This window comes from Drosophila albomicans, chromosome 3, assembly GCF_009650485.2.
Source record: "Drosophila albomicans strain 15112-1751.03 chromosome 3, ASM965048v2, whole genome shotgun sequence".
Taxonomy (NCBI): domain Eukaryota; kingdom Metazoa; phylum Arthropoda; class Insecta; order Diptera; family Drosophilidae; genus Drosophila; species Drosophila albomicans.
The window spans coordinates 39,473,728-39,496,693 of record NC_047629.2 but is presented as its reverse complement, the minus strand read 5'-3'; the positions used below and the strand labels follow the sequence as shown (position 1 = coordinate 39,496,693).

The following is a 22,966-nucleotide window of genomic DNA, read 5'->3' as shown; positions in this document are numbered from 1 at the left end:
GAAATACAAGCTAACTTTCAATTATCTTTAATATTATTTATGTTACGATAACATATTATAATACACATTCAAATTAATCTTTTATAAAAACTCGATACTTTTGTAATATAACAAAAATCTTGTTTTATTAAGATTGAATAGATGAAATATTTTAATATACAAGTAATTACACTTTTCTGAAGACTCGATATTTCTGTAATATAATAAAATATATTTTTATAAATAAAAATTAATATTTCTGACTACATCACTTATTTTTATTTAATTTAACTACATATTTGAACCAAATACCAATTGGGAATATTTATAGACTTGACTGTTAAGCTCAACACGTTTTCGTTGACTTATTTGTGTGACTTTTTGAAAGTGTATAATGAGAGCGCATGCTCGCAAAGAGAGAACTAATGAGAGAGCATTGCCGGCTAATAGCCCGTTTGCACTGCGAAGCGTTTTGAGTTAAAGAGAATGGAATGCTTTGAAGCATGTTGTTTCCACTGTGCGCGTCATCATTATGCTCATATGCTAGTGTATAAATATTTTGAAAAAATGTAAATTGAATTTCGTTTTGAAATTGCTCAGGTCCGTTTATTGAAAGTTTTGCAAATGCATTGAATAATAAATTGGCTACGAGAAACTACGCTATGCGTGAGTGATCTGTTTTGTTTTTGTTTTTGTTTTTCTTTTTTTTTTATAATTGGCACTAATATATAGTAAGTAATATTCTAATATCGTTTCTCTTGCTTTTTAGGCCGCCGTTATTGCATTCTCCACTGTGCGTATTTGTGATTGCAGCTCTTGAATATGCTGCTCAAACTTCTGAATATCTCCAGTGATCTGCTGCAAACTGATCAGCACATTCTTCAACTTCTCTCCATCGATCTGCACCTCTAGCTCTCGAATCTCCTTGCTGACATTGCCCGTATTCGTGACGCACTCGACCAGCTCGCTGCAATGTGCATGCAATTGGGCCAACAACTTGTAAGCCTTCTTCGCATGCAGATCGTGCTTGGCGCTCTGAAAGAGCAGATCATCTGTATAGTTGAACTGCCGCTCCAGCTGCGCAGCAACCACATTCAGCTGCTTCTGGAGCTGACGCGTATCATCCAACACCTTATCGATGTCGTCTCGCTGCTTGCGTATATTGCCAATAAATTCATGTATGCGTCGCGTGTATTCCTTGCGTGGCGCTTGATGCGTTTGCTGGGCGCTGCGTACGCTCAGCTCGTTGTGCTTTTGTGTCTTCGCCAGCAGCTCCAGCTCAAGTTGCTCGATGCCCATGCGCACGTTCTGCACCTGCTGCGCATCCTTGGCCGCCTTGAGCGTGTCCAAAGTGCTCAACAGCGGACTGCGATAATCCTGCCACTGTTGAGTCAACGCTTGTCGCTTTGCTTCCGTGGCACGCAGCAATGCCTCCAGCTTGGCCACATTCTCCTCGGGATCGGCCAACACTAAACAGCTGCGTTCGTGCAGCTTCAGCACTGCCTGTATATTTTCCAGCTCGCCTGCAGCTGAAGCTTCCCTGGCCTTAAGTGTCTCCAGGTGGGCGTTGAGTGTTTTGCGCTGTGCCAGCAACTTTTCCGCTTGGGCACGCAACTGTTGCACTTGGTCACCCAATTGTTGCACTGGCGTTGGTGCCTCTGAGTTTTCGGGTAGCTTCTCCGCAACCTGTAGCAGTGGACTTGGCGGCACTTCCTCTTCCCGAGCACTCAATACATTTACAGCCGACGGCACCAATTCGCCCCAACGCTCCAGATCGTTTTTGTGCAACACCGAGGCAATGAGATCATAGGAGCTGGCATCCACTTGTTGAAAGAGATTCGGTGCCAATTGCTCGAAATACTGTTGCACTTCTTTGCTGCGCTCGGCCAGCTTAGCGCCGGGAATGTTCAGATTCAGATGTGGCTTAAATTCGATGCTCTGACAACTGCAGCCCTGCTTCTGACGATTGGCCACCGCACGACAGAATTGCGGCACCCAAGGCGCCTTCAGTTGTTCCGTCAGCTTCTTGCGCACCTCTCGCTGCAGTTGCTCGCGCGCATTAAGCGCATTTGCCTTGCCTGCGCTGTCCGCATTCTGTCGTTCCCGAGGCAAGCGTTCAATGAGAAACATCAGCAGACGTCGCAGCTCCACAGCGTTGGGATAGAGAAAGATTTGGTAGCCAATGTCGCCGCGGTAGCCGCTCTCCTTACATCGCTCGGCAAGCACTGTGGCCGCGCTGAAACGTTGTGCCATCGCGCCGCCCGGCAAAGATCGCGGCAGCTCCGTCAGCGTTGGATTGATTTCCAGCAAACAACTGGACACGGCTCGCACCACTTGCTCAGGCGTAAAGGTGGTCAGCTGATCCGTAGGCTCAATGCTGGCATCGATTTGCTGCAGCTGGTGCATGATTATTTTATCCACCTCGTCCATTATATTATTATATTTATCTACTTTTATTTTGGCATTTTAATTACAAAAAAAAAATTGGTCTTTCACTCAGCGTGACCGCAAGCTGAGTATTGCAATGCACTATGGATGTTTTTTTGCGGTATATTGGTCGCCAAATAAATGATATACGAGCAATGGTCACACTGCGCTCGCTTGGAATAGCTCGATAGCGTTCAGAAAGTTATCGACGTAGCGCGAAAATACCAAACTCAAATATAACAAAATGAAATTGCACAATAAATCGATTTAATACGCCATTATTAATATTATCTTCTAGTTGAAGTTGTTGTGACTTCAATGCCATATTTCTATACTTCAGAGTCTATATTAAATTATAGAAACTATTATGCACCCATTGAAGAAAACGAAAAGAACAAATCTGGCAAATGTTAAGTTTTACCACGTAATATTGGCGGACATAGAGAATATAAAGTACACTATTGAGAGACTGGACTGGACCATCGACACAATGGTTAGAGGAATTACGGTACTTTGCTATTTGCTCAATCCTGTACTCCATTGTCGGCCTTTTTGATAATGATATTCAACGCCAAATTGCCATCTTCCGAGAAGAGCTCCACCGTTGACTTGTTCAATACCAGAAAATCAGCATTGGTGTACGTAACGAAACTTTCCCGTATAGAGCGTGGCTTAGACTGCCATTTAAGTGTACGATTGTTGGCCTCCAACGAGATGAGATAATCAAAATCGGCTGCATCGCGCATAGTGCCGATCATACGACAGGCGGCAAAATACTGCTGACAACCCTCGCCCAGTTGCACCTTCTCCAGCGAGAGCAGAAAATGTCGGCCATGACACGACTGTATCATGGTCCAGTCCAGTGCTCCCACTTGATTTACGTTCGTGGCCAAAAATATGATATCTGTGCCCTCCATCGTGATCACATTCTGATGCGTGCTCACAAAATGCTTATACACATCCTTCAGCGCGCCCTGCCACACACATTTCTCATCCGGATACGGGCAAAAGTACGGACGAAATTCGCAGTCCTCTTCATGGGATTTCTTATCCGCATATGACAAGCGCATGCGACAACCATAGCAGGCATGCTTGCAGGGAAATATCAGCTTGGAGCCCACCTTCTCCATGGCCAGATTGCGTATGTTGGTCATGGGCACTCGACACACGGGGCAGACGTTCAATTTGTTGCGACACTGCGAACAGATCAGATGACCACGCGAACACTGCATAATTGGAGGCATCATATAGCTGAAGCAGACGGGACATTCGAGCAGGGAGACCAAAAACTCTCGGGTTGCCGTCTCGGCGGGTTTATCGCAATCGATGCTGACGCCGCCGCTGCTGCTGCAACTGCCCTCCATTTGGTGATGATCGAGTGACGTCTCCATCTCCTGACCGCTGTTCGTATCCTTGGGCAGCGTCAGAGCATTGGCCGTCGGTGGAGCATCCGTGTTGGGGCGCTGTCGACGTGGTTGCATTTGAGTTTTGCGATTGGGAAATCTATTGAACTGGCAGCAAATTGGAAATTTTGTCAAAGTGCAATTAAAGCGAACCGAGAAGAAGGAAACTATAAAACAAAATGTGTTTAATCAAAAGTTGGAGTGTGCCTGTCAATTTTTCGTACGCTTGGCAATTTAGTTCTGTTAAAATAAAAACAAAAAAAAAGGAAGAGAAAAAGACAATTGTATTTAGGCCTTCAAGGAAACTGAAATTTAAATTTGTCTGGGTTGCTGCAACAATTCGATGGGAATGGCGAAGCCTGCTTCCAAAAAATAATCAACTGTCAACTAGATGTCAAGAGAAATGATTTTACTGCAAGACTTTTTGCTAATATTTTTTTTACTAATCACGTTTATTTTTCATTTTCTGTAGTAGTTGTCATTGTGTGTGTTTGTTGTTGTTGTTGTGTGTGTGTTTGTTTGTTGTTTAAACTAAACATATTGCAGTTAATTGTAAAAAAACAACTGCTCAATTTACAATTTCCAATTGCAAACGTTTTTGTTTGTTGACAATGTTGAAAAACTTAGGCAGAAAACAAATAAAATCAACTGTTCGGGAGATCGGTCTAAACTAGTTAAATTTAAACATTAAATTGCTTTTTTTCTTTTTCTTGTTTGGTGTTCTTATTGTTGTTGCTTTTTTTGGGGATACAAATCTTAGTATAAAGTGTGTGTTTGTTGGTGTCTTTTTTAGGGGGGAGGATGTTTCATCGTATTATTGTTATAATTTCGAGTTGCGTTTTTACACGAGAAAAAAAAACTGTTACGTTTCGTTTGGCATGAACAAAAATTGTCGCAATTTGTAGCTTACAACTCTCGAGTTAATTATATAATTATCATTATATATCAATTAGTTTTTATTTTTGCATTATTCTTGTTAGTTATGTTTTGTTGATTTTTTTGTTGTTTTGTTTTTTTTTGTTTGTCGTTAAAAGTGATGTTTACTTTTATAGCATTTACAATTTATTTCGTATAAAATAATTTACATTAACTAAACTAGCTGCTCTCAGTTGTATAGATGTAAAGATGTAATAGATGTGTACGTGTATTGTGTGTGTGTGTATTTGTTTCGAGTGTGGTATGGATTGTGGATGGTGGGCAGCTCCGCTCCAAGTTTTATGCCCCCACGTCGACCGGCTTACAAACTAAATTAAACTAAAACCCACAAATACAAAAAAAAAAAAAAAAAAAAACACGCGGTAGAATAAATGTGTTTTTCTTTCCTCTCTTTTTTTGTTTAATTTTCTTAGTTTGCATTTCTCACTTATTTAAATGAAATATTCCTAGAACTACTAATAATAATAATTATTGCCAGTCCAAAAGGCAAGAGACTGACAATCAGACATACAGACAGACAATCTACCGATCTACACGCACACACACACATGCTCTATATACATTCCGATACGATTAAAGGAATATATATATGTATATATAATTTGTATGTGTGTGGTGTAAGAATCGTGTATCGAAAATCATCGAAAATCGTTTTAGAAACGATGCACATAATCATTTCAATCATTTTGTTGGATTTTGTGTGTTGGTGATGTATGTTCATGTTGTATGTATGTACCGGGTGTGTGTGTGTTGGTGTTTTAGACCAGAGATATGGTTACATTGATGCCCAGATTCCCATTGTCGGCAAAGAGTTGCGCAATCGATGTGTCAAACACCAGACAATCCGAATTGAGTATGGCCGAGGCAACGCCCTCGTGTATGGAACGCGGCATTGCCTCCCAGGTGAGACGACGTCGATTCCCATTCAATTCCAGGCGATACACAAAATTCTCGGCCTCCTTGCGCGACCCGATCAGCTGAACGATGGCAAAGAACTGCTGATGGCCATCGTATTTCTCCTGTTTCTCCAGCACAAGCATGAAATGATGGCCAAAACACGACTGCATCATCACCCAATCGACGGCGCCGGGCAGATTGATGTCGGTGGCCAAGAACACAATATCCTCGCCCTGCAGCGTTGTAATGCTCTTGTGTGACATCATTAGATGCTGCATGACTAGATCCAACGGTCCTTGCCACTTGCACGAGGCACCCGGACATGGGCACAGATACGGCCGGCATTCGCAGGTCTCCTCGTGCTCCGTCTTCTCAGTGTAGACGAGTGAGGCGGTGCAGCCGTAGCCCGAATGTTTGCATGGGAATTTCACATTGGAGGCGACCTTCTCCATGGCCAGGTTGCGTATGTTGGCGAGGGGGCCGCGACATGTGGGGCAGCATGTGAGCTTGGAACGGCACGAGACGCATACCAAATGCCCGCTGGAGCATTGCAGTATCGGTGGCAGCACATAATCGAAACAAACGGGGCACTCGAATAGCGATGTTAGATCGGCAGACATGCCAGCATCACCGCCTCCTGCGGACGACAGTGATGAGCTGGATGAGGACGATGTGTTTGCCGATGATGTGTTACCAGCACTGGACGATCCCGTCGAGCTGCTCGTATTGGTCGCCACAACGGCGGTGGCGGCGGCTACAGCGGCTGCTGCTGTCGGTTCACGTCGCTTGGGATTGATTTTATTGGACATTGGACTTCTTGGTGCTATTTAACTATCCTCAGTGTGAGTGATTGCCTGCTACTTCCTCCTCCTGCGCCAGTGAATTGTGCCAAGTTCAAGTTATATTGTTATCGTGTGTCACTGCAAAATTAGACAAAGCGAAAAACCCGTTAAGACATCAACAAATTCGTCATTTATTAGTCACTTAATGTTTACTCGATTCATGCAGTTTTTTTACAATGAAATTCTATGTGACATGTATGGGAATGTTAGTAAATAATTGAAGATCACAGTTTGAGTTTGATTGACACTCAATCGATACACAAAAGTTATTACAAATCGTAATGATAGCAAACAACTGAAAGACGTTCAATTAATCTTAACCGTCCTTCAATTTGTCTGCTCGACAATTGTCGTCAACTGTCACAAATATCCAATTGCATTCAATCATAATTATTACGACTAACATTAGCACGTCGTACGGTATAGATTTGTAGCTTCTTTGTTAAACTTAATGTTAATGTTGCTATTGTTGTTGCTGTGCTGAGTCATTTTGAAGGCCCGCCGCACTTCTTTCGCTTGACTTCACTTTTGATTTGCCGTATTTCTGTGTTTGCGTTTGTGTTTTGTGATACCGAGACGAGTTTGAGGCGCGTTCACCTTACACGCGTGTAAAACCACGCAAATACTTCTTGAATGCCAGCCACTCTTATCAGAGTGATGAAAAATGCGACCATTAGGCTTCATTCCGTACCGCCCGCCATTCGAACTGCGACACATGAGCGTGATGATCTACGCACAGTGATTCAAATGTGTGTGTAAACTGGTTAAATAATTATCTAATCTGTTACACACCTACACCTCGCTTAACGGCCTCGACCTGAGCTGTAAAATTTGGCCACTAAGCGAGAAGGCATTAAAGTGAAGCAATGGAATTTTTTAGTGTCTTCTATTTTATTATATTTGGTTTTATATTGTTAGTGAGAAAAGTATACAGTTAAGTGAATTTCGATAACAAATGCAGCGTGGCTGCTAAGTGTAATTGAGGTACAGTGAACTGGTCGTTAAGTGCTCAGACTTTTAGGTAAAATTGCAATCTAGACTTCAGATTGGCAAAAAAATTTCATACTTCAATATTAATCTCTCAACAATCTCAAATTTTTAAAAAAATAAAATCGTGCTTAAAGATATTGTTAATTTCTTATCGTTCTGCATGCAAGACGATTTATACAAAAAATGGTTGATACCTAAATCTAATCATTCAGTTATTTGAATTCCTGACTCCCCAGAAAGCTAATTACGCGATTTTGTTGATGTGCTTATAAAAATGCGACTAAATTCCGTAGAAACCTATACCCAATTTTAACAATAAAACATATTTTTCAATATTTTGTGTTATATTTTAAGAGTTTTTAGGTAAACTCTGTCTATTTTTATGTGGCCAATCGAGTGATCTATTTTTTATTTCCTTCCCTAAAACATAATGTAGAAAATTGAAGTTTTTGAAAACAATTAAATTAAATAAAAATGTTTCTTTTCTCTCAACTTAATTAGAAGTGCTCTATTGTAACAAACATTGAATGAAATGAAATTATCTCATTCTTTTTGAATGCATTTATTAAATTAGCAGCGACTCAGAATCACAGTGCAACGCTCCAAAATTTGTGGGAGTATGCGTGAGTGTGAGCGTGTGTGTGTGAGTAAGGAGTATAAACAAATGCGACGCGAACTGCGTCAACAACAATATGGGCTTCGTTTGTGGCAGCAATGAACACTGACTATGAGGGTGGCTAAGGGAGGGGTAGGGATGGTAGTTGTGGCTGTGGTAGCGGCACATAATTAACATTTGGCTCTGGGGGCTCGCTGCGTACCGTAAGAAAATTTCCATGCGGCAGAGCGGAGTAGAGAGCAGAGCAGTGTAAAGAGGGGGAGGGGAGAGCGTCGTCGGCGGGGTAATTACTGCTGCACTAAAGCCATGAATGTAATTAAGTTTGTTACTTTTTTTTCAATGAGTTTGCAAAATCAAATAGAAAACGACGGAAAGCAGAGCGATATGTTAGAGCAACAACAACATCAACATCAACAATAATAATGCGAATTTATATATGTATGGGTGTGAATGTGTGTAAAAATAAACAGCTACAAAATAATCATAAACGTAAACTTACAAAGCTCGCTGTATGCGTGTTTATATGTGTGTGTGCGTCTCTCGCTGCCTTTGCATGTGTGTGTGTATGTTTGTGTGAGTTTGAGGCTTTTATCAGTCAGCCATCATGTGTATGTGTGCACACACACATGCATATATGCACATAAGTTTGTATGTATGAGGTGAGTGTATGTTTGTATGTACGTTATGTATATCCTCTTTATGCACGTATGTTTGTATGTATGTGTTTGTGTGTTGCTTAAATCAATGCAATTGCAAATTGCAATTGCAGGTGGCAGCACTTCAGGTTCGCACACGCACACGCACAAAGAGAAAAGTTGAAAATTGTTTTTCGTCGCACTTTTTTTTGTATTGTATTTGTATTGTATGTATTATATGTATGTACAACATTCAGTTTCGGTTCGGTTCGATTCACCTTGCGCCAAACTCGAAATTCAGGCGTGCGCTAATTTCATTTTATATATTTTTCGTTTTCGTTTTTATCTAATTTTTCTTTTATACGCTCGCGCACACACTCATTGAATAATATGCTGATGGCTATATGTACATGTTTGCTGCTGCTTTTTCTTGTTGTTGTTGTGTGGTCGTTGTTGTTGTAGCGTGAATATCATCTGTTTGGTTCGCCTTCGTCGTCCATCGGTTACATTTACATACGGGACGCAACTTAACGTAGACAAACGACTGCGACTGCGAATGCTACGGCTAAAGGGCAGGGCAGGGCAGAGGGGAGCAGGCAGTGGCTTGCTTCTTTCTGCTGCTCTGCGTGCAATGTAGCCGAAGAAGCTTGAAAATTTATTTCTAATATTGTTGTTCCTTTTATTTATTATTGCACAAAAACACTTGCACGATGTGCTCAGTCTATGTGGGCATTCTTATAAATTGCCAGGCACAACTATTTAACTATTTAGCACGTCACACTCGCGTATTTTTCTGGCTATTTTTAATTTTATCTTTTAATTTGCCTTGTACACAGCGTGACCGCAACTAAAGTTTCCAAAAATATACTACTTTCGTGGAAATACGATGTACGAGTTGCAGTGTTTTCATACCAAGCGCCCATTGAAAATACTGTAATTGGTCACACTACCAGCATTTCAGTGTTGTGCTACGTTTAAAGTTATTATTTGGTTGTTGCTATATTTGCAGCGCTTGTATTTTAAAATCACAGCAAAATTACATGAAAAACGTGTACTTATTAAATGTATATAATAATATGTATTTAACAACTGAATATTTACCTTAAATTTTTTTTCAAAATTTCAACCGCACAAATTATAAACAGCATACTGATTGCATTTATTATTTGTTTTTTTGCGACAACACGACAACACTGCAGTTTTAGACGCCGCGACAACCCTGTCGGGGGTGTAGCGATTAAATTTGTAACTAGCATAGAAAAAGAATTCAAAACGAAATTTGTTCTGTTTAATAAAACAAAACAAATTTATTGGAGCGCCATGTGCGTTGCCAAAAGCGTTTAATCCCGTGTTAATCAACTGCTATTTAAATTAAGCAAGCAAAAAACCAAAAAATCGATAACTCTCCACATCAATCATACGCCTCGTATCTGGAGCACACGACGGACCAACAACCCCCATTAAAAGAAAAACGGGATAATAAAATAACAGTATATATAGAATAAATTCGACACAATGATGGCCAATTATTGGATACTATATTGTGCTGCACTCACTGTGCTCGCTACTCTCGCCCACTGTGCCCTCAATAATCCCTACGAGGAACTTGGCATAACGAGATCGGCAACGGTGCAAGAAGTGCGGCGAGCCTATAAACAATTGGCCAAAGAATGGCATCCCGATAAAAACAATCATCCGGACGCAGAGAGGCGTTTTGTGCAAATCAAAAAAGCCTATGAACTGCTCAACGATCAGGAGCGACGCAAAGTTTACGATCAACATGGAATCACAAGCGAGGATTCGCATTATTTGCGACAAAAGCACGATTATAGCGGCTATAATCGTTTCGCTTTCGATCCGGTTGAGGAGTTCTTTGGCAAACAGTTTGGCTTCGATCAGGACATAAGTTTGTATCACAAATTGTCCGTTACCTCGAATTATTTCGAACAAACAATCATACCAAAGAGCAAAACCAAATTGCATATTATCATGTTCTACAATGATTGGTGTTTTGGCTGTATGAGAATTGTGGCGGCCTTTAAAAAGTTAGTCGACACCTTTGAGCCTCTCGGTGTGCAATTTGCCACCATAAATGCGGCCCATGAACCGGGCATCTTAAGGAAAACCGGTGCCGATGGCATTCCCAGAATGGTCCTGGTGATGAGTGGTCACAGTTATGTGTATCGTGAGAATGTTTATACACAACAGAAACTGGCCGAGTTTATACGCAAGAAAATGCCATTTAAGATCGGACAACGCATCAACGATGATAATCTGGAAGAGTTCCTAAAGGGCTGGACAGATAATCGTGTGCGTGCCTTGGTCCTGGAACCAAGAAGTTCCACGAGATTAAGGTATCTGATCGCTGCCTTTGGTTTTCACGATCGCGTCGCCTTTGGTTTCGTCGATCTGACGAATAAGAATACCAAATTAATCGCAGATCGTTTTAAAGTGAATCCCAAGCTGGATACACTGTTTCTCTTCAATGAGGATTCGTTGCGTGCGGTGGCCAGCATCTCCATGGCGGATATACCAACGCAAACGTTAGAGAACATCATCTCATCCAATCAATACTTGTCACTGCCGCGACTCTCGTCGCAAGAGGTGCTCGAGGGCGTTTGTCCCGCCGAATGGAATCGTCCCCGCAAGCGTTTGTGTGTCGTTCTCATCACCGAGAACTCCCCGGATTATGACATAGCACGCGGTGCATTGCGACACATTGCGTTGGAGAGCGGTTACAGTGCGGAGCGAGTGCGATTTGCCTATATGTACAAGGAGAAGCAAGCGGATTTCTTGAATGCCATTTCCAAAGGTTCCTTCGAGGATAATCTGCTGCGTCTCGTGGTCATTTGGCGACGCGATAGCACACAGATCAAATACGAATGGGTCGATGGTGCGAAGCTGGATATCAAGACCACAGATTATTTGAATAACTCTGCCATAAATACGACAAAACATGAGATTAATTTGACCATACAGCGTCTATTGAAAACGAATGAAGCCCTCACCTATGAGGCTTATGTGCAGAATCTCTTGGATGAGCATGCTCAGGGCATACTAAGTAAATGGATTACACGTTTACTCTATCTAGTCGATTATCTATCCGATAACATTGAGGATGAGCATTTGTTTGCCGCTCTTTCGCTGCTGGGCACAATTGCCTTTATGTTTGCCATCGGCTATGTGATGATGTATTTTGTTCGCGCCGAGGAGGAAACCCTCAAGGCGCAAGGACAACTCAACGACGGGTTGTGCAATAATAAGCCCAGCAAGCAAGCGCCTGAATTGAAGCTCTATGAGCTGCGAGCCGAGAAGTACAATGGTCTGGTGCGTCTGCTGAAACCCGGTTGTCGCACGATTCTCTTGATTACAGATCTGCAGAGTCGGACGAAGCTAATACCGCCATATCATCGAGCGGTTTGGCCGTATAGACGGACCAAGACGCTGCTGTTTGGCCACATGCTGATCGAGAAGGGTTTGTCGTGGTATTCGGAACTGTTACGCTTATCGTTATGCACAAATCAGAATCTACAGATTAATCCACGGAATTGTGTGGGCACCGTAATAGCATTAAATGGACATCGCAAGTATTTTTGCGTCTATCATGCCAAGCATCCGGAATGCGCTCGTGGCACAAAGCGTATGATTAAGATGACCAAACAGCTGCTGGATCGCAACGATGATCCAGAGATTGGCAACTTTCTGGGCGTGAATTATTCGGAGGAATCCGATGCTGAATCGAATGTGCTCTTCGAGGACAATCTGTTGGATGGTCTCAGCAATTGGCTGGATCGATTGTTCGAGGGCACCACACACAGATACTATATTAACTATTGGCCCGATTTTCCCACTAAGTAGACAAAGACAGCGCTCGCAGCTTAGATGAATAAACAACATAACAAATAACAAAAAAAAAGCAACCAGAACAAATAATTGAAAATGTAAATTATTTTGTCGTTCCCCTTCTTTGTAAATCGCATCTAGTCAAATAAATTATTATCTATTTATTGCAAGTTTTTCTTTAAAAATGATTTCGAATTCATTTCTCATTTCTTGTGCTTGCAGAACGAAAGGATTATACTCCACTAATCTTCTCTGCTCTTCAACTTTCAACTTTAAAATACGTAGCGTAGCTTGCCTTCCTCCTCTTGCCTATTCTCCAAAACTTGATGTGGACCAAAAGTCAAGGAAACTGCCAACAACATTTGCATCGCCAAATCAATGATCAGCCATTATCAAAAAGAAAAGATTGCTAAATCAATCAAGCATCAATATCAGTATTTCGTTGATCAAATATCACCACAAGCTAAATCAATTTCATTAATTTATATAATTATCGATTTGTTTTTTTGTATTTGTTACCAAAGAATAAATGTAAGTTTAGTGCATTACACAATTAAATTGAAAAGTCCAGATTTCTTTTATTCATTTCTCTGTTTGTTTGGGTAATATCTTCGACATACCCACATATTCTAATAGAATTATTAGTAGTACTCCATTTGTAAGCTCATGTCTAGTCTTAAGATGATATATAAACATATATAACTATAATTCCCGCCCCTATATCCCCCCAGTATTTAAGCACAACTTTTAGTTGGGCCCCATCAGCGAGTGCAATCGAATCACGGCTCGATAATCATTGTGCGACAATTCTCCGCGTCTCGAACGATCCAACACACGATGCAGTCGCTCCAGTGTCTCTGGATTCGCGGTTGTGCGGAACATTTCATCTAGGTAGCGAAGCGATTCACGTGACCAGAATATCGATGGCTTCGATGAATCCGTATTGATGTTGTTGCGCGACGACGAATCACGTTCCATGCCAGCCAAAAGACGCACACACTCCGATTGCAGCGGCTGATGGCGTTGCAGGTGCAATCCTCCAGTGGCAATTGCACGCTGTTGCATGTTGTTGCAAGGTAGCTGTGATTGCTGCTGGCCAATTGGTCTGGCATATGGTTGCATTCGCTGTTTGGGTAAACGCAATTTATTGTTGTTGATGTTGTTGTTGTGTTGCTGCTGCTGTTCCTCGTGTTGCCAAATGGGCGGCAATGGCAGCTGTCGACGCTGCTGCTGTTGATGGCGTGGCTTTGCTACACGATTATTATGCTGTTGTTGCGACTGCTGTTGCTGCTGATTGCCTGGAGCAGCCTCTTCCTGCCAGACTGGAGGTGGCGGCACCGCTGGCTGCTGGTGATCCGACCACTTGGCATTCAACAACGCACGCGGTTTGGCCACACGATTATTCTTAGGCGCAGCTGGCGGCGTTGCATCCTGTGTCCAAACGGGAGGCGGTGGCGGTGGCGAGGAGAGTCGACGCGGCGTGGCATTCGCCTTGCGAGGCGTTAAACCCAACACAGCTGGCTCGATATTCAACGACTTGAGTCGATTCTTAATGTCCAGCTTGGCGTAGTTCTGCAACAAAACTTCATAATTGTCATTGGGTTGCGCACTAAAGATTACGCTATAGTGTTCTTCGATCTCATTGCGCATTGCCGGCGTAGCATTCTCATCGGGCGAAAGTTCCAGCAGACGCTTGAGTATGACCAACAATTGATCCAGATGCATGCTGCCATTGCCCAATCCCGCCTGACCAAACAGTATCATGTTGAGCAGGCGTCGCTTGCGTTCGGCCAGCTTAAAGCCATTCTTGGTGTTCATCTCCTCCAGCTCCTTAATGCGTATGAAATGTGTTTTGGCATTACCGAGATCGGTGTTTAAGCTATTAATGCCGTCGCGGAGGAAACGTATGAGCACATCGATGCGTTTGGGTGGCTTTTGACGTTGGATATCGTTGCTGCGACGTTTAACCTCCCGATTGCGATGCAACAACATCAGCTGCAATTCCTCCTGATTCTTTTTGAGACCGTAAATGACCAGCACATAGCCATACTCTTTGAAATCCATGCGCACACTCACATTGCACTTCTTGGCCGACGCTGTCAAGAACTGACAACCCTCCGGACTGAACAAATACTGCGTCTGATCCTGTGCCATCAATATCTTTGCTTCCGAAGGCACATCGGGTAAACTTTCAGCTTCTTCTGCTGCTGCATTCGAGGTGGATGTGGATGTCGCCTTGCTGGTCACACACATTGAAATGCCCTGCGAATAGCGATTGTTGCTCAAGTTGACGTTCTCCTCCTCGTTGTCATCCGCTGTTGAGCTCAACGGTATCATTTCGGGCAGATTCTCCATCGGCCCTGACTTGGGGGTTGCTGGTGTTGTGTCCTCTACGATTTCCACATCATTCGCTGTTGTAGTCGTTGAGCTAGGTACTTCAAAGTGCTCGGAAAAACTGTAATTGGAGTCCGAGTCCAGGTCGTGAGGCGTCACGCTGGGCTTACTAATTGCGGGCTTGCTGGGAGTTGATGCTGTCGCTATTGTAGCTGTTGCGGTGGTCTTAGCTTCTGCTGGCTTGCTCTGAGTATCAATAACAAACTCCTGCTGCTGTGTCTCCTCCACAGGCATGGGAATAACTTCTGTAACTGCATCTTCTTCCGGCTCAGGCAACTCGTCGATTATTACAGTCGCAGTTGATGTTGAAGTTGCAGTTATAGTTGCAGCTGAAGTCGAAGTCGAAGGCGAAGTCGAAGTCGTTGTCTTGTTGCCAAGTGCTGCTTGCACCAAAGGATTGGGTACATAATCATTCGAATAACGCTTGAGTTGCTGCGATTGTTGCAACGTTGCCGTCTGCGCTTTCTTTTGCGGACGTGCAAGTCCCACAGCCTTCAGGAAGCGAGCATAGCAACTGTTCTTAGAAAACTCCGAACTCCAATTGAAATGAAATGGTGTCTCGATTGAAAAAAATGTGGAGGAATCACCCAGATAGCTCAACGGTCCCCCGCGATCCTTGTAGACCTTCTGATGCGACATTATCGTGGTGGTGTAGTTGGTGTTGCGATACTCGCCAATGCGCTGACGGCAATCCTCAAACAGATGCCCACGTGCCGCACAATAACTGCAATGCTTCGTGCGATACTGAACTTTTGACTCCAGCGACACATTGGAGCGTGTCTGCAATAGCAAAAGTCGTTTAATAAATGAGAGTAAAAGCTAATTTCATTGTACTTACCGTGGAGTGATAGCGACGCCACTTGTCCGGGCACATGTCCGTGCTGTGGCCACGCATCTTGCACAGCTGGCAAATCATCCGACTGAGGAACGAGCACTTGTTGCACTTCTGCACGTAGAGCGCTTGCTTGGCACCACACTGAAAACATACATAAGATGTGATTAATGATAACATTAATAACAAAAGAAAGCTACAGTCAAGTCTGCTTGCTTATGAGATACTTGCTGAACATTCTTCTATTCTGCTATTTTTGTCTACAAATTCGAAATCTACAATAACATCGTCATCAAAAATAATACGTATTATGCATTTAATATCTTTTAATGACAATATTTTTACTACTACACAAATATTGAACAGACAATCTACATTATATAAATTATTAATGCTTATCAATAATAAAAACAAAATTTCTTCCTGGCTGTTACACACATATTTGCTGTACACGAAATTAGAATACACTTTTCAATAGCTAACACAATTTTATAAACTAAAGCTTGAACTTACGCCCAGACAAATGGCATTTGGACAGCGTGGCTCGGCATGTCCGGTTGTGCCGCAGGTGTAGCAAGTGACGGGTTTCCGTGGACGCGGACACTTGGCACGCATGTGGCCCATTTCAAAGCAATTGGTGCACTTGAGATTGGAGCGTTTGCGCATCACCGGATAGCGATCTGCATTCGAAATTCGCCACTCGTGACGTTGTCCTGTAATTAGCAATTAATTAATTAAGTCAACTAGAAGTCAATAGATAGCACTTACCTGACATGGCTTTGAGCAGCTTGCCCATGTTGAATTGTTCACCATTCCAGCTGTCATTGTAGAAGCGACACATTTCATCATTCCAGCCCACAAGATCACCGCCAGTTAACTCCTCTTTGAGCTCTGACATATTGTGCTCCAATTGCAGAACAGATTCCTCTTCTTTTTCCACCTGTTCCTCCTCTTCATCTAACACTGTCTCCAAGTCCTGAGTTTGCATTTCAACAGCAACTACATCGTCCTCATCCTCGTCTTCCGGTTGCGCCCCTGTGGTGCTCACCGTCGCTTGTTCATTGGCTTCCAGAGTGCGTTTCGAGCGTTGTGTACTCGCATCAATCCGCTTGAATACTGTGCTCATATCTTCCGTAATGGCCTCATTAATTTCAGCCTCCTCCTCAGTGTTGGCATCGGAGCCTTCGCTCACCATCGCCACATCTTCGGTTGTGTCCACAGCCTGCATTTCCCTCTGTTGCTCCTGCTTCAGCAAACGCTCCGCAATCTGTCGCGCCGTTGGCAACGCTTCATCCTCAGCACCGCTGTCCGAACTGCCTTCGATGGGCGCTAGCTTCCTGGGCTCTGTGTTGACCGCACTCTCCGAGCAACGTCGCTGACTAATGCGTCGTATCTTACGCTTGCAGCGCTCCACAGCCATGCCACGAGCTATGCCCGGCACTCCGGTGGCCTCCACATCATCATTATCGCTGTCCGTCTCATCGGCATCGAGCTCATTGTTTGGATCGGATTGTGTGTCTTTGGTGCTTGAGGCACGACGTTTGCGCAGTCGCTTGGTCTTCACCACATTATCCTCGATCACAGCCTCCACATCGCTGGAATTCGAGTCGGTGTCCACGCTGCGTATAATCGTTGGTGTCGCCTTCTGTTTGGCCTTGCAATAAATGCCACTCTCGGTGAGATCTGATTCACTCTCGTAGACATCGAGAGCGCGAAATTGTTGCTCATCCACACGAAAGTTTTGCTTAATCTCCTCCAGCTTAGAGGGTGGCACAAATTCGTATTCGGATGAGTTGTCGAGCACCTCTTCCCTATCCATAGTTTGACTGTCTGGCTCGGCAGCATTACGCATTGCATTCTCAGTCAATACCAGCAAATCCTCATCGGTGGCACGTGCATGATCCGCCAGCAGGCGACTCGTGTCTTTTTGTACAATGAAATCATCGCTCGAAAGCACAGAATTGCAGGGCGAAGTTAACGCTGATGATAAAGCTGCCGGCTCCACAGCACAATTGACACCCAGCTTAACGTCGGCGGCATCCATGGCATTTTCCTCTAGATAAGGTTGAGTAAACTGCTCTTTCGCCTCCTCGCCGTCGTCGTTCTGCTCATCCTCGCTGGCATCCACATCAATAATTGGCACTGGCGGCAGAGGCACAATGACAACATCATCTGCATTCGACGAAGTTTCGCTATCCACCAGATCAATCATCTCCACGGGCTGATCATTGTTTTGTTTGAGTTTCTTATTGTTGGCACGCGCCTGTTTCGATTTCTGTCGCTTTTGTTCTAGTTTCTGAAGCTGTTCCAGCTTGCGATTTGCCTTGCCAAAAGGCGCCACAGCACGCTGTCCCGGCTCCCGCTTTGTTTTTGGCCAATTTGGAGGTATGGCGACCAAAAGACGTTGATCAAAACGCTCGGGTTCATCATCATTTGTTGTTTTAGAGGTTGTTTGTGGTTTCGGTGGTTTCTGTTGCTGTTGTCGCTGCTGCTGATGTTGTTGCTGCTGCTGATGTTGTTGTTGCTGCTGCTGTTGTTGCTGCTGCTGTTGTTGTTGTTGCTGCTGATGTTGTCGCTGCTCCTGCTGACTTTGTTGCTGTAGTTGCAGTTGAAGCTGTTGACGTTGTTGCTTTTTAGTCGCCTGTTGCAGATGCTTTCGTTTCAATTGCTGCTGATTCTGCAGCAACTGTTGCACATTGTTGATTGGCTTTGGATGGTTCTTCTTGGCGTTGTTGACCTTGTTGGCCTTTTGCGAGGTATTTACTGTGGTTGCTGGTGGCGGCGGCAACATGCGCTTTGGCTGCGCCGTCGTCTTTGGTTCATCTACAAGCAAAACCGTGGAATTAATATAACTTTATTGACTTGTAATAACTAATATCCAACTGGATTTAGCAACTGCTTTATGTGTTCGTTGGATATATCAATACTTTCGGGTTTATTCAAGCTATAGCCCTGTGCAACCAAACCATCGAGCTGTGCCTCATCAATAGCGTAGAGCACCGAGGCATCACATTGCAAATCAGCACGATTGGGCCAAAGTAAAACAGACACCGCATTGCGAAATTCGTTGACTGCTTGATTGATTTGTTGATGGAATAAATGCAAATCTTCCACCATTGCCAGATCATGTGGCATATCGTTTGGCATTGTGCTGCGTTGCTGCAACGCTGTCTCCAGTTGTTGCACCAGTCGCATCAAGACAAAGCGTCTATAACGTTCCTCATACAATTTACGTGGTCGCATGATGCAATGCGTATTTCGATTAAAGAATGCTTCGGTTGTGATCACCTGAACCGAGGATAACAATTTTAACATCATCACGAGCACTATGCAGGATAATATGTAGGCCAACAAATGCTGGGATATTTCATCTATCCAGTAGAGCAAATCATAGCGATAATAGACATAATAATAGTCCAAGAATAGCACAACGCCTAGCACTTTAAGGGTCAGCCATATGATAAAACAATGATTAATTTCGCACAATTTTTGGTAAATAGCGTGTAGCATCCAATGTTGCGTCATGATGCCAAAAAGCAGACAGAATTCGGTTTGAAATTTGGAATGTCAACAATAATTTGGAATATTTTTTAAGTTTGAGTCGATAAGTAAAAACAAGTGAAATTTATATTCTGCACACTGAAAATTGTTTGGACTAGCTCACTAACTGATTTACAGCAAGCTATGCTTGTTAAAAGAGACAAGAGTGAATTATTTCTTCGCTGTAGTCTGTATGTATGCTTAACGAAGACTCGAACAAGTTGCAGTGCTCATTTAAACATTTGCACAAAATGCACGTGAGTTGATTACACACGCTATATATTATATTATACTGACCTTCACTTGGCGGCACTTCGCTTGTCTTTGGTGATTTGGTAGATTCGCCAATTGTTGCATTGCTTTCGCCTTTGTTGTCTATCCAATAACGTGGTTTGCCAATTGTTGTTGTTGCATTGTTGATAACACGCTTTCCACTAACAAAGCGATGCTGCTGTTGTTGTTGTTGCAAAGGTGGTGGCATCGACCGCGCATCCACATCCTCAGCCTTGCCATGTTGCTCCTCACTTGTTGCATCACTATAATGTATTGAAGCGTATAGTATTGACTCCAGCTCATTCAGTCTGTCGTTGTCCATTTCTTCAAGCTACAAAAAAACACACAATGTGATACGACTGCTATGACGTCTGACGCTGCTTACATCGCTCATCGTGCCAGTCCTTGTTGTATTTTCTTATCGCTGTTATTATTTTGGACATTAAAAAGCGCAGTGTTTTTGTTATTTCTTGCAAATTCGTTTTCTTTAACTTTTACACAAAACCACGTTTTGGCTAGAGATGAACAGCTAAATGTTCTAACATCTATCGTTTGCTCGATACATCGATAACACAAGGTTATCTATTTAAGCTGGCAACACTACGACACTCCTAACAATCGATAAGCAATCGATTTTTGAATAGCAACCCTAAAACGCTACATAGGCCGGGCCACGTACAAGAAGAAAATAATATAAAATTCAATTAAACCAAGAACAATAAATAATAAACCCGAATGTAAGTAAAAATAACACTTAAGTTCACACAATCATTAACACCTGTTTGTACACAGCATGGAGGCTATGCAACGTTACGTTTCGCCGGTCAATCCAGCCGTTTTTCCCCACCTTGCCTCTGTGCTGCTCATCATTGGAACGTTCTTCACCGCCTGGTTCTTCGTTTTTGTGGTGTCGCGAAAGAACACAAAGGAGAGCACACTGATCAAAGAGTTGTTGATCAGTCTGTGCGCCGCTATATTCCTCGGCTTTGGCATTGTGTTTCTTCTACTCACGGTTGGCATTTATGTATGAACAACAACATTCCTCTCTAAATGTATTTGGCAATAAACATAATAGATTGTATATTTGTAAGCGTGGTGTGAACATACGTTGGGTTTTTATTCATTATACACATAATACAATTATAATTTCAAGATTCAATTTTGTAGCTTAAAAACAAATAGCAGATATTGTTATTATTATGTGTGCGGTTTGATTATTAGTTGCACTTTAAAACTGCAAACTGCGCATTCTATATTTGTAAAAAAAATCATAACTAGCAACAGAGATGGGGAAAATAATCGGTATCTGTATCTTTTACTAGCCCAGCTGGAAAAGTATCTGGTATTTTGTTTACTAGCCAGCGAGTCCAGCTTTTTGCCTACACTTCTGCATTGTAGCACGCAAGATAAACTGCTTCCTGGACAGCGTACGCACATGCTTCAAGAACGTCTCCAGATCGATGACACTTCCACGCAGTCCCTCGCCCAAATAGTAAATTGCATCCTCGGTGGCGGCCTCATCAGCATAGGCATTCAGTAATCTAAAAGCATACACCATTAGCTTTCTCAGTGAAATACATGTATTCATAACCTACTGTTTGTATAGGGGAGCAGTTGTAGTCACCGCTTCGTCCGGATCAATTGCCTCGGCATTCTCAAGCGTCTCTAGGTTTTTCTTTAGTTCCTCCTCCTTGTCACGCAGCACGCTTATGTTTTTCTGCAAATCGGTTTGCTCCCGTTCCAAACGCGAAACGATGCCGTCAATCTTGGCACTGCCCTCGACTAATTCTTGCTTGGTCCGATTCAATGTTTCAATCTCAGCCTGATATTGGTTAACTTTCTCTTGGATACGACGCCTCAACTTGTCCTCTACTGCGCTAATAAGTGATGCTTTAATGTGCTCCTCCGTGATGGTGCCCGTTGAATTGGCATTGGTATTCCCAGATGGGTTCTAAAGAGAAAAACACATAAATTATTCCGTGTTAAGCAAATTGTTTGAATTCTGTGCTTACATAGCCAGCGTTGCCTGGATAACCGCCGGGTTGTGGATAATTCATGTAGGGCGGATAGCCAGTTGAGCCTCCTCCCGGTGCCGCGCCACTTGGTGGATATGGTCCGAAGTTGCCACCTGTGGGATATGGTGGGAAATTGCCACCACCAGCAGCAGCATTCGGATAAGGCAGATACGAATTGCTGGGACCTTGTCCACCACCAGGCTGTGGCATATAAGCTGAGGATAGAAACAATGATTACAAATAGTCTTAATGAAATCTGTTAATCACTCACAGTTCGTTGGATATGGAGCAGCGACCTGTTCCTTAGGCTTTGAGTATACAGGCGGATGATCGCCAAATGTCACTATCATCACTTGGATCAGTGAAAGCAGATCGGAACGGTGCGGCTGCCATTCATGCAGATAAGGCAGATAAACCTTGCCATTGTGATCCACATACATGGAGACCTTAATCTGCATGGTGGGCGTAGGTCTCACAAAGCACATGGGCGCATTTTGCGGATGTGTATCCATCAGCCATATACATATGGGAATGTAGTAGGTGTTATCTGTCGAAAGGTCAATAAAAGTCAAGTTAATTGCCATAGTAATTCATTTGAATACGTGTACATACTTTTATAAACCACTGGTATGGTACCTTGCAGTTGAAACAAATCCTTGGAGCTGCCATCGTTAAAAACTGCGTAGAGTTGTTGTTTATTATTATAACGTTTTATGCAAACTTTGCAAAACCACTTGAATCAAACCCCACCCACTTTGCTATACTTACCAAACTTTTGCAGATCGTACGTTAAACTGCGATACGTAGTAATAACATCGACAACGTCTTTCCTTGTGGCGGCCACATTTTTATACTACAAAGTGATAATGATTAATTAATAATTTGCGTGTTGCGTTTCGTCATTTGAGCGATTTGTATTGGGTTACAAAAAGAACACTTGGTAATTATGAGTCATCGCACCTTTGAAAGATATTTATTGATTTCCGCCTCTTCTACTGCAGGCATATTCTAGTTTGTTAATATATTTTATCGAATTTTGACCCGACAACTGCTACTAAAATGCAATTTGTTGTAACAAAAATTTCTTTATTTCGCAAAAGGAAAACAAAGTCGTCAAAGTGTCAGCGTGACTGTAGATTGCATATTCAAATATACCTTATTTAACTGAAAAATATACTAAAAATAATAGTTTTGCTGTTTTTATTGAAACAATACAAAATCGCTGATAAAAATAGAAGACAGTTTTAAATATTATTTATATTTATAGTACTACATTTCCTAATACAGTTGATGAACAAGAATTTTACTGAAAAGCACGAAATGCGCTGGCGTCTGTATCTTACA

General features: G+C 42.8%; 8 protein-coding genes across 11 annotated transcripts; 2 read left to right on the top strand and 6 right to left on the bottom strand.

Moving 5' to 3' along the window:
* Nucleotides 1-558: 558 nt before the first annotated feature.
* On the bottom strand, nucleotides 559-2,514 carry LOC117569562 (coiled-coil domain-containing protein 22 homolog). Its single transcript, XM_034250780.2, has one exon. The coding sequence runs from the start codon at nucleotides 2,407-2,409 to the stop codon at nucleotides 745-747; it is 1,665 nt and encodes a 554-aa protein (XP_034106671.1). The 5' UTR covers nucleotides 2,410-2,514; the 3' UTR covers nucleotides 559-744.
* Nucleotides 2,515-2,803: 289 nt separating this feature from the next.
* On the bottom strand, nucleotides 2,804-4,122 carry LOC117569564 (probable E3 ubiquitin-protein ligase sinah). Its single transcript, XM_034250782.2, has one exon. It carries the CDS (start codon nucleotides 3,885-3,887, stop codon nucleotides 2,931-2,933), a length of 957 nt encoding a protein of 318 aa, XP_034106673.1. The 5' UTR covers nucleotides 3,888-4,122; the 3' UTR covers nucleotides 2,804-2,930.
* Nucleotides 4,123-4,787: 665 nt separating this feature from the next.
* On the bottom strand, nucleotides 4,788-9,579 carry LOC117569565 (E3 ubiquitin-protein ligase sina). 4 transcript variants are annotated; one of them, XM_034250787.2, is made up of 3 exons: nucleotides 8,590-9,579; nucleotides 6,337-6,562; nucleotides 4,788-6,279 (listed from the first exon to the last, which is right to left on the bottom strand). In XM_034250787.2, exons 2-3 carry the CDS (start codon nucleotides 6,449-6,451, stop codon nucleotides 5,504-5,506), a joined length of 891 nt encoding a protein of 296 aa, XP_034106678.1. In that variant the 5' UTR covers nucleotides 6,452-6,562; nucleotides 8,590-9,579; the 3' UTR covers nucleotides 4,788-5,503. The 4 variants fall into 4 exon arrangements, with proteins under 4 accessions (XP_034106678.1, XP_034106675.1, XP_034106676.1 ...); XM_034250784.2 differs by having other exon boundaries at nucleotides 4,788-6,562; nucleotides 8,590-9,578; XM_034250785.2 differs by having other exon boundaries at nucleotides 4,788-6,562; nucleotides 9,004-9,578.
* Nucleotides 9,580-9,921: 342 nt separating this feature from the next.
* Nucleotides 9,922-13,030, top strand: LOC117569560 (dnaJ homolog subfamily C member 16). The gene is made up of 2 exons (XM_034250779.2): nucleotides 9,922-12,666; nucleotides 12,791-13,030. Exon 1 carries the CDS (start codon nucleotides 10,241-10,243, stop codon nucleotides 12,581-12,583), a length of 2,343 nt encoding a protein of 780 aa, XP_034106670.1. The 5' UTR covers nucleotides 9,922-10,240; the 3' UTR covers nucleotides 12,584-12,666; nucleotides 12,791-13,030.
* A 91-nt stretch (nucleotides 13,031-13,121) lies between these two features.
* Nucleotides 13,122-20,140, bottom strand: LOC117569559 (uncharacterized). Its single transcript, XM_034250778.2, has 6 exons — nucleotides 19,993-20,140; nucleotides 19,632-19,938; nucleotides 16,563-18,617; nucleotides 16,308-16,507; nucleotides 15,801-15,938; nucleotides 13,122-15,742 (listed from the first exon to the last, which is right to left on the bottom strand). The coding sequence occupies exons 1-6, from the start codon at nucleotides 19,999-20,001 to the stop codon at nucleotides 13,316-13,318; spliced, it is 5,136 nt and encodes a 1,711-aa protein (XP_034106669.1). The 5' UTR covers nucleotides 20,002-20,140; the 3' UTR covers nucleotides 13,122-13,315.
* Nucleotides 18,616-19,524, bottom strand: LOC117569566 (uncharacterized). Its single transcript, XM_034250788.2, has one exon. It carries the CDS (start codon nucleotides 19,317-19,319, stop codon nucleotides 18,666-18,668), a length of 654 nt encoding a protein of 217 aa, XP_034106679.1. The 5' UTR covers nucleotides 19,320-19,524; the 3' UTR covers nucleotides 18,616-18,665.
* A 74-nt stretch (nucleotides 20,141-20,214) lies between the features above and the next one.
* LOC117569567 (transmembrane protein 258) lies at nucleotides 20,215-20,697 on the top strand. The gene is made up of 2 exons (XM_034250789.2): nucleotides 20,215-20,344; nucleotides 20,400-20,697. The coding sequence occupies exon 2, from the start codon at nucleotides 20,401-20,403 to the stop codon at nucleotides 20,635-20,637; it is 237 nt and encodes a 78-aa protein (XP_034106680.1). The 5' UTR covers nucleotides 20,215-20,344; nucleotide 20,400; the 3' UTR covers nucleotides 20,638-20,697.
* An 8-nt stretch (nucleotides 20,698-20,705) lies between these two features.
* On the bottom strand, nucleotides 20,706-22,753 carry LOC117569563 (tumor susceptibility gene 101 protein). Its single transcript, XM_034250781.2, has 7 exons — nucleotides 22,583-22,753; nucleotides 22,391-22,475; nucleotides 22,235-22,300; nucleotides 21,894-22,169; nucleotides 21,620-21,837; nucleotides 21,203-21,558; nucleotides 20,706-21,148 (listed from the first exon to the last, which is right to left on the bottom strand). Exons 1-7 carry the CDS (start codon nucleotides 22,625-22,627, stop codon nucleotides 20,962-20,964), a joined length of 1,233 nt encoding a protein of 410 aa, XP_034106672.1. The 5' UTR covers nucleotides 22,628-22,753; the 3' UTR covers nucleotides 20,706-20,961.
* Between the last annotated feature and the right edge of the window lie 213 nt (nucleotides 22,754-22,966).

Bases quoted from the DNA above. Each gene is read 5' to 3' on its own strand.
- LOC117569562 (XM_034250780.2), bottom strand. From the start codon at position 2,409: ATGGACGAGGTGGATAAAATAATCATGCACCAGCTGCAGCAAATCGAT.
- LOC117569560 (XM_034250779.2), top strand. From the start codon at position 10,241: ATGATGGCCAATTATTGGATACTATATTGTGCTGCACTCACTGTGCTC.
- LOC117569563 (XM_034250781.2), bottom strand. From the start codon at position 22,627: ATGCCTGCAGTAGAAGAGGCGGAAATCAATAAATATCTTTCAAAG. The intron at 22,170-22,234 runs GTATGTACACGT...ACCTTTCGACAG, and splicing joins CATACCAGTGGTTTATAAAA to ATAACACCTACTACATTCCC. The intron at 21,559-21,619 runs GTAAGCACAGAA...TTTTCTCTTTAG, and splicing joins ATCCAGGCAACGCTGGCTAT to AACCCATCTGGGAATACCAA.
- LOC117569564 (XM_034250782.2), bottom strand. From the start codon at position 3,887: ATGCAACCACGTCGACAGCGCCCCAACACGGATGCTCCACCGACGGCC.
- LOC117569567 (XM_034250789.2), top strand. From the start codon at position 20,401: ATGGAGGCTATGCAACGTTACGTTTCGCCGGTCAATCCAGCCGTTTTT.
- LOC117569565 (XM_034250784.2), bottom strand. From the start codon at position 6,451: ATGTCCAATAAAATCAATCCCAAGCGACGTGAACCGACAGCAGCAGCC.
- LOC117569559 (XM_034250778.2), bottom strand. The intron at 18,618-19,631 runs GTCAGTATAATA...TTTTGCTTGTAG, and splicing joins CGAAGTGCCGCCAAGTGAAG to ATGAACCAAAGACGACGGCG. The intron at 15,939-16,307 runs GTAAGTTCAAGC...GTATGTTTTCAG, and splicing joins CAAATGCCATTTGTCTGGGC to TGTGGTGCCAAGCAAGCGCT.
- LOC117569566 (XM_034250788.2), bottom strand. From the start codon at position 19,319: ATGACGCAACATTGGATGCTACACGCTATTTACCAAAAATTGTGCGAA.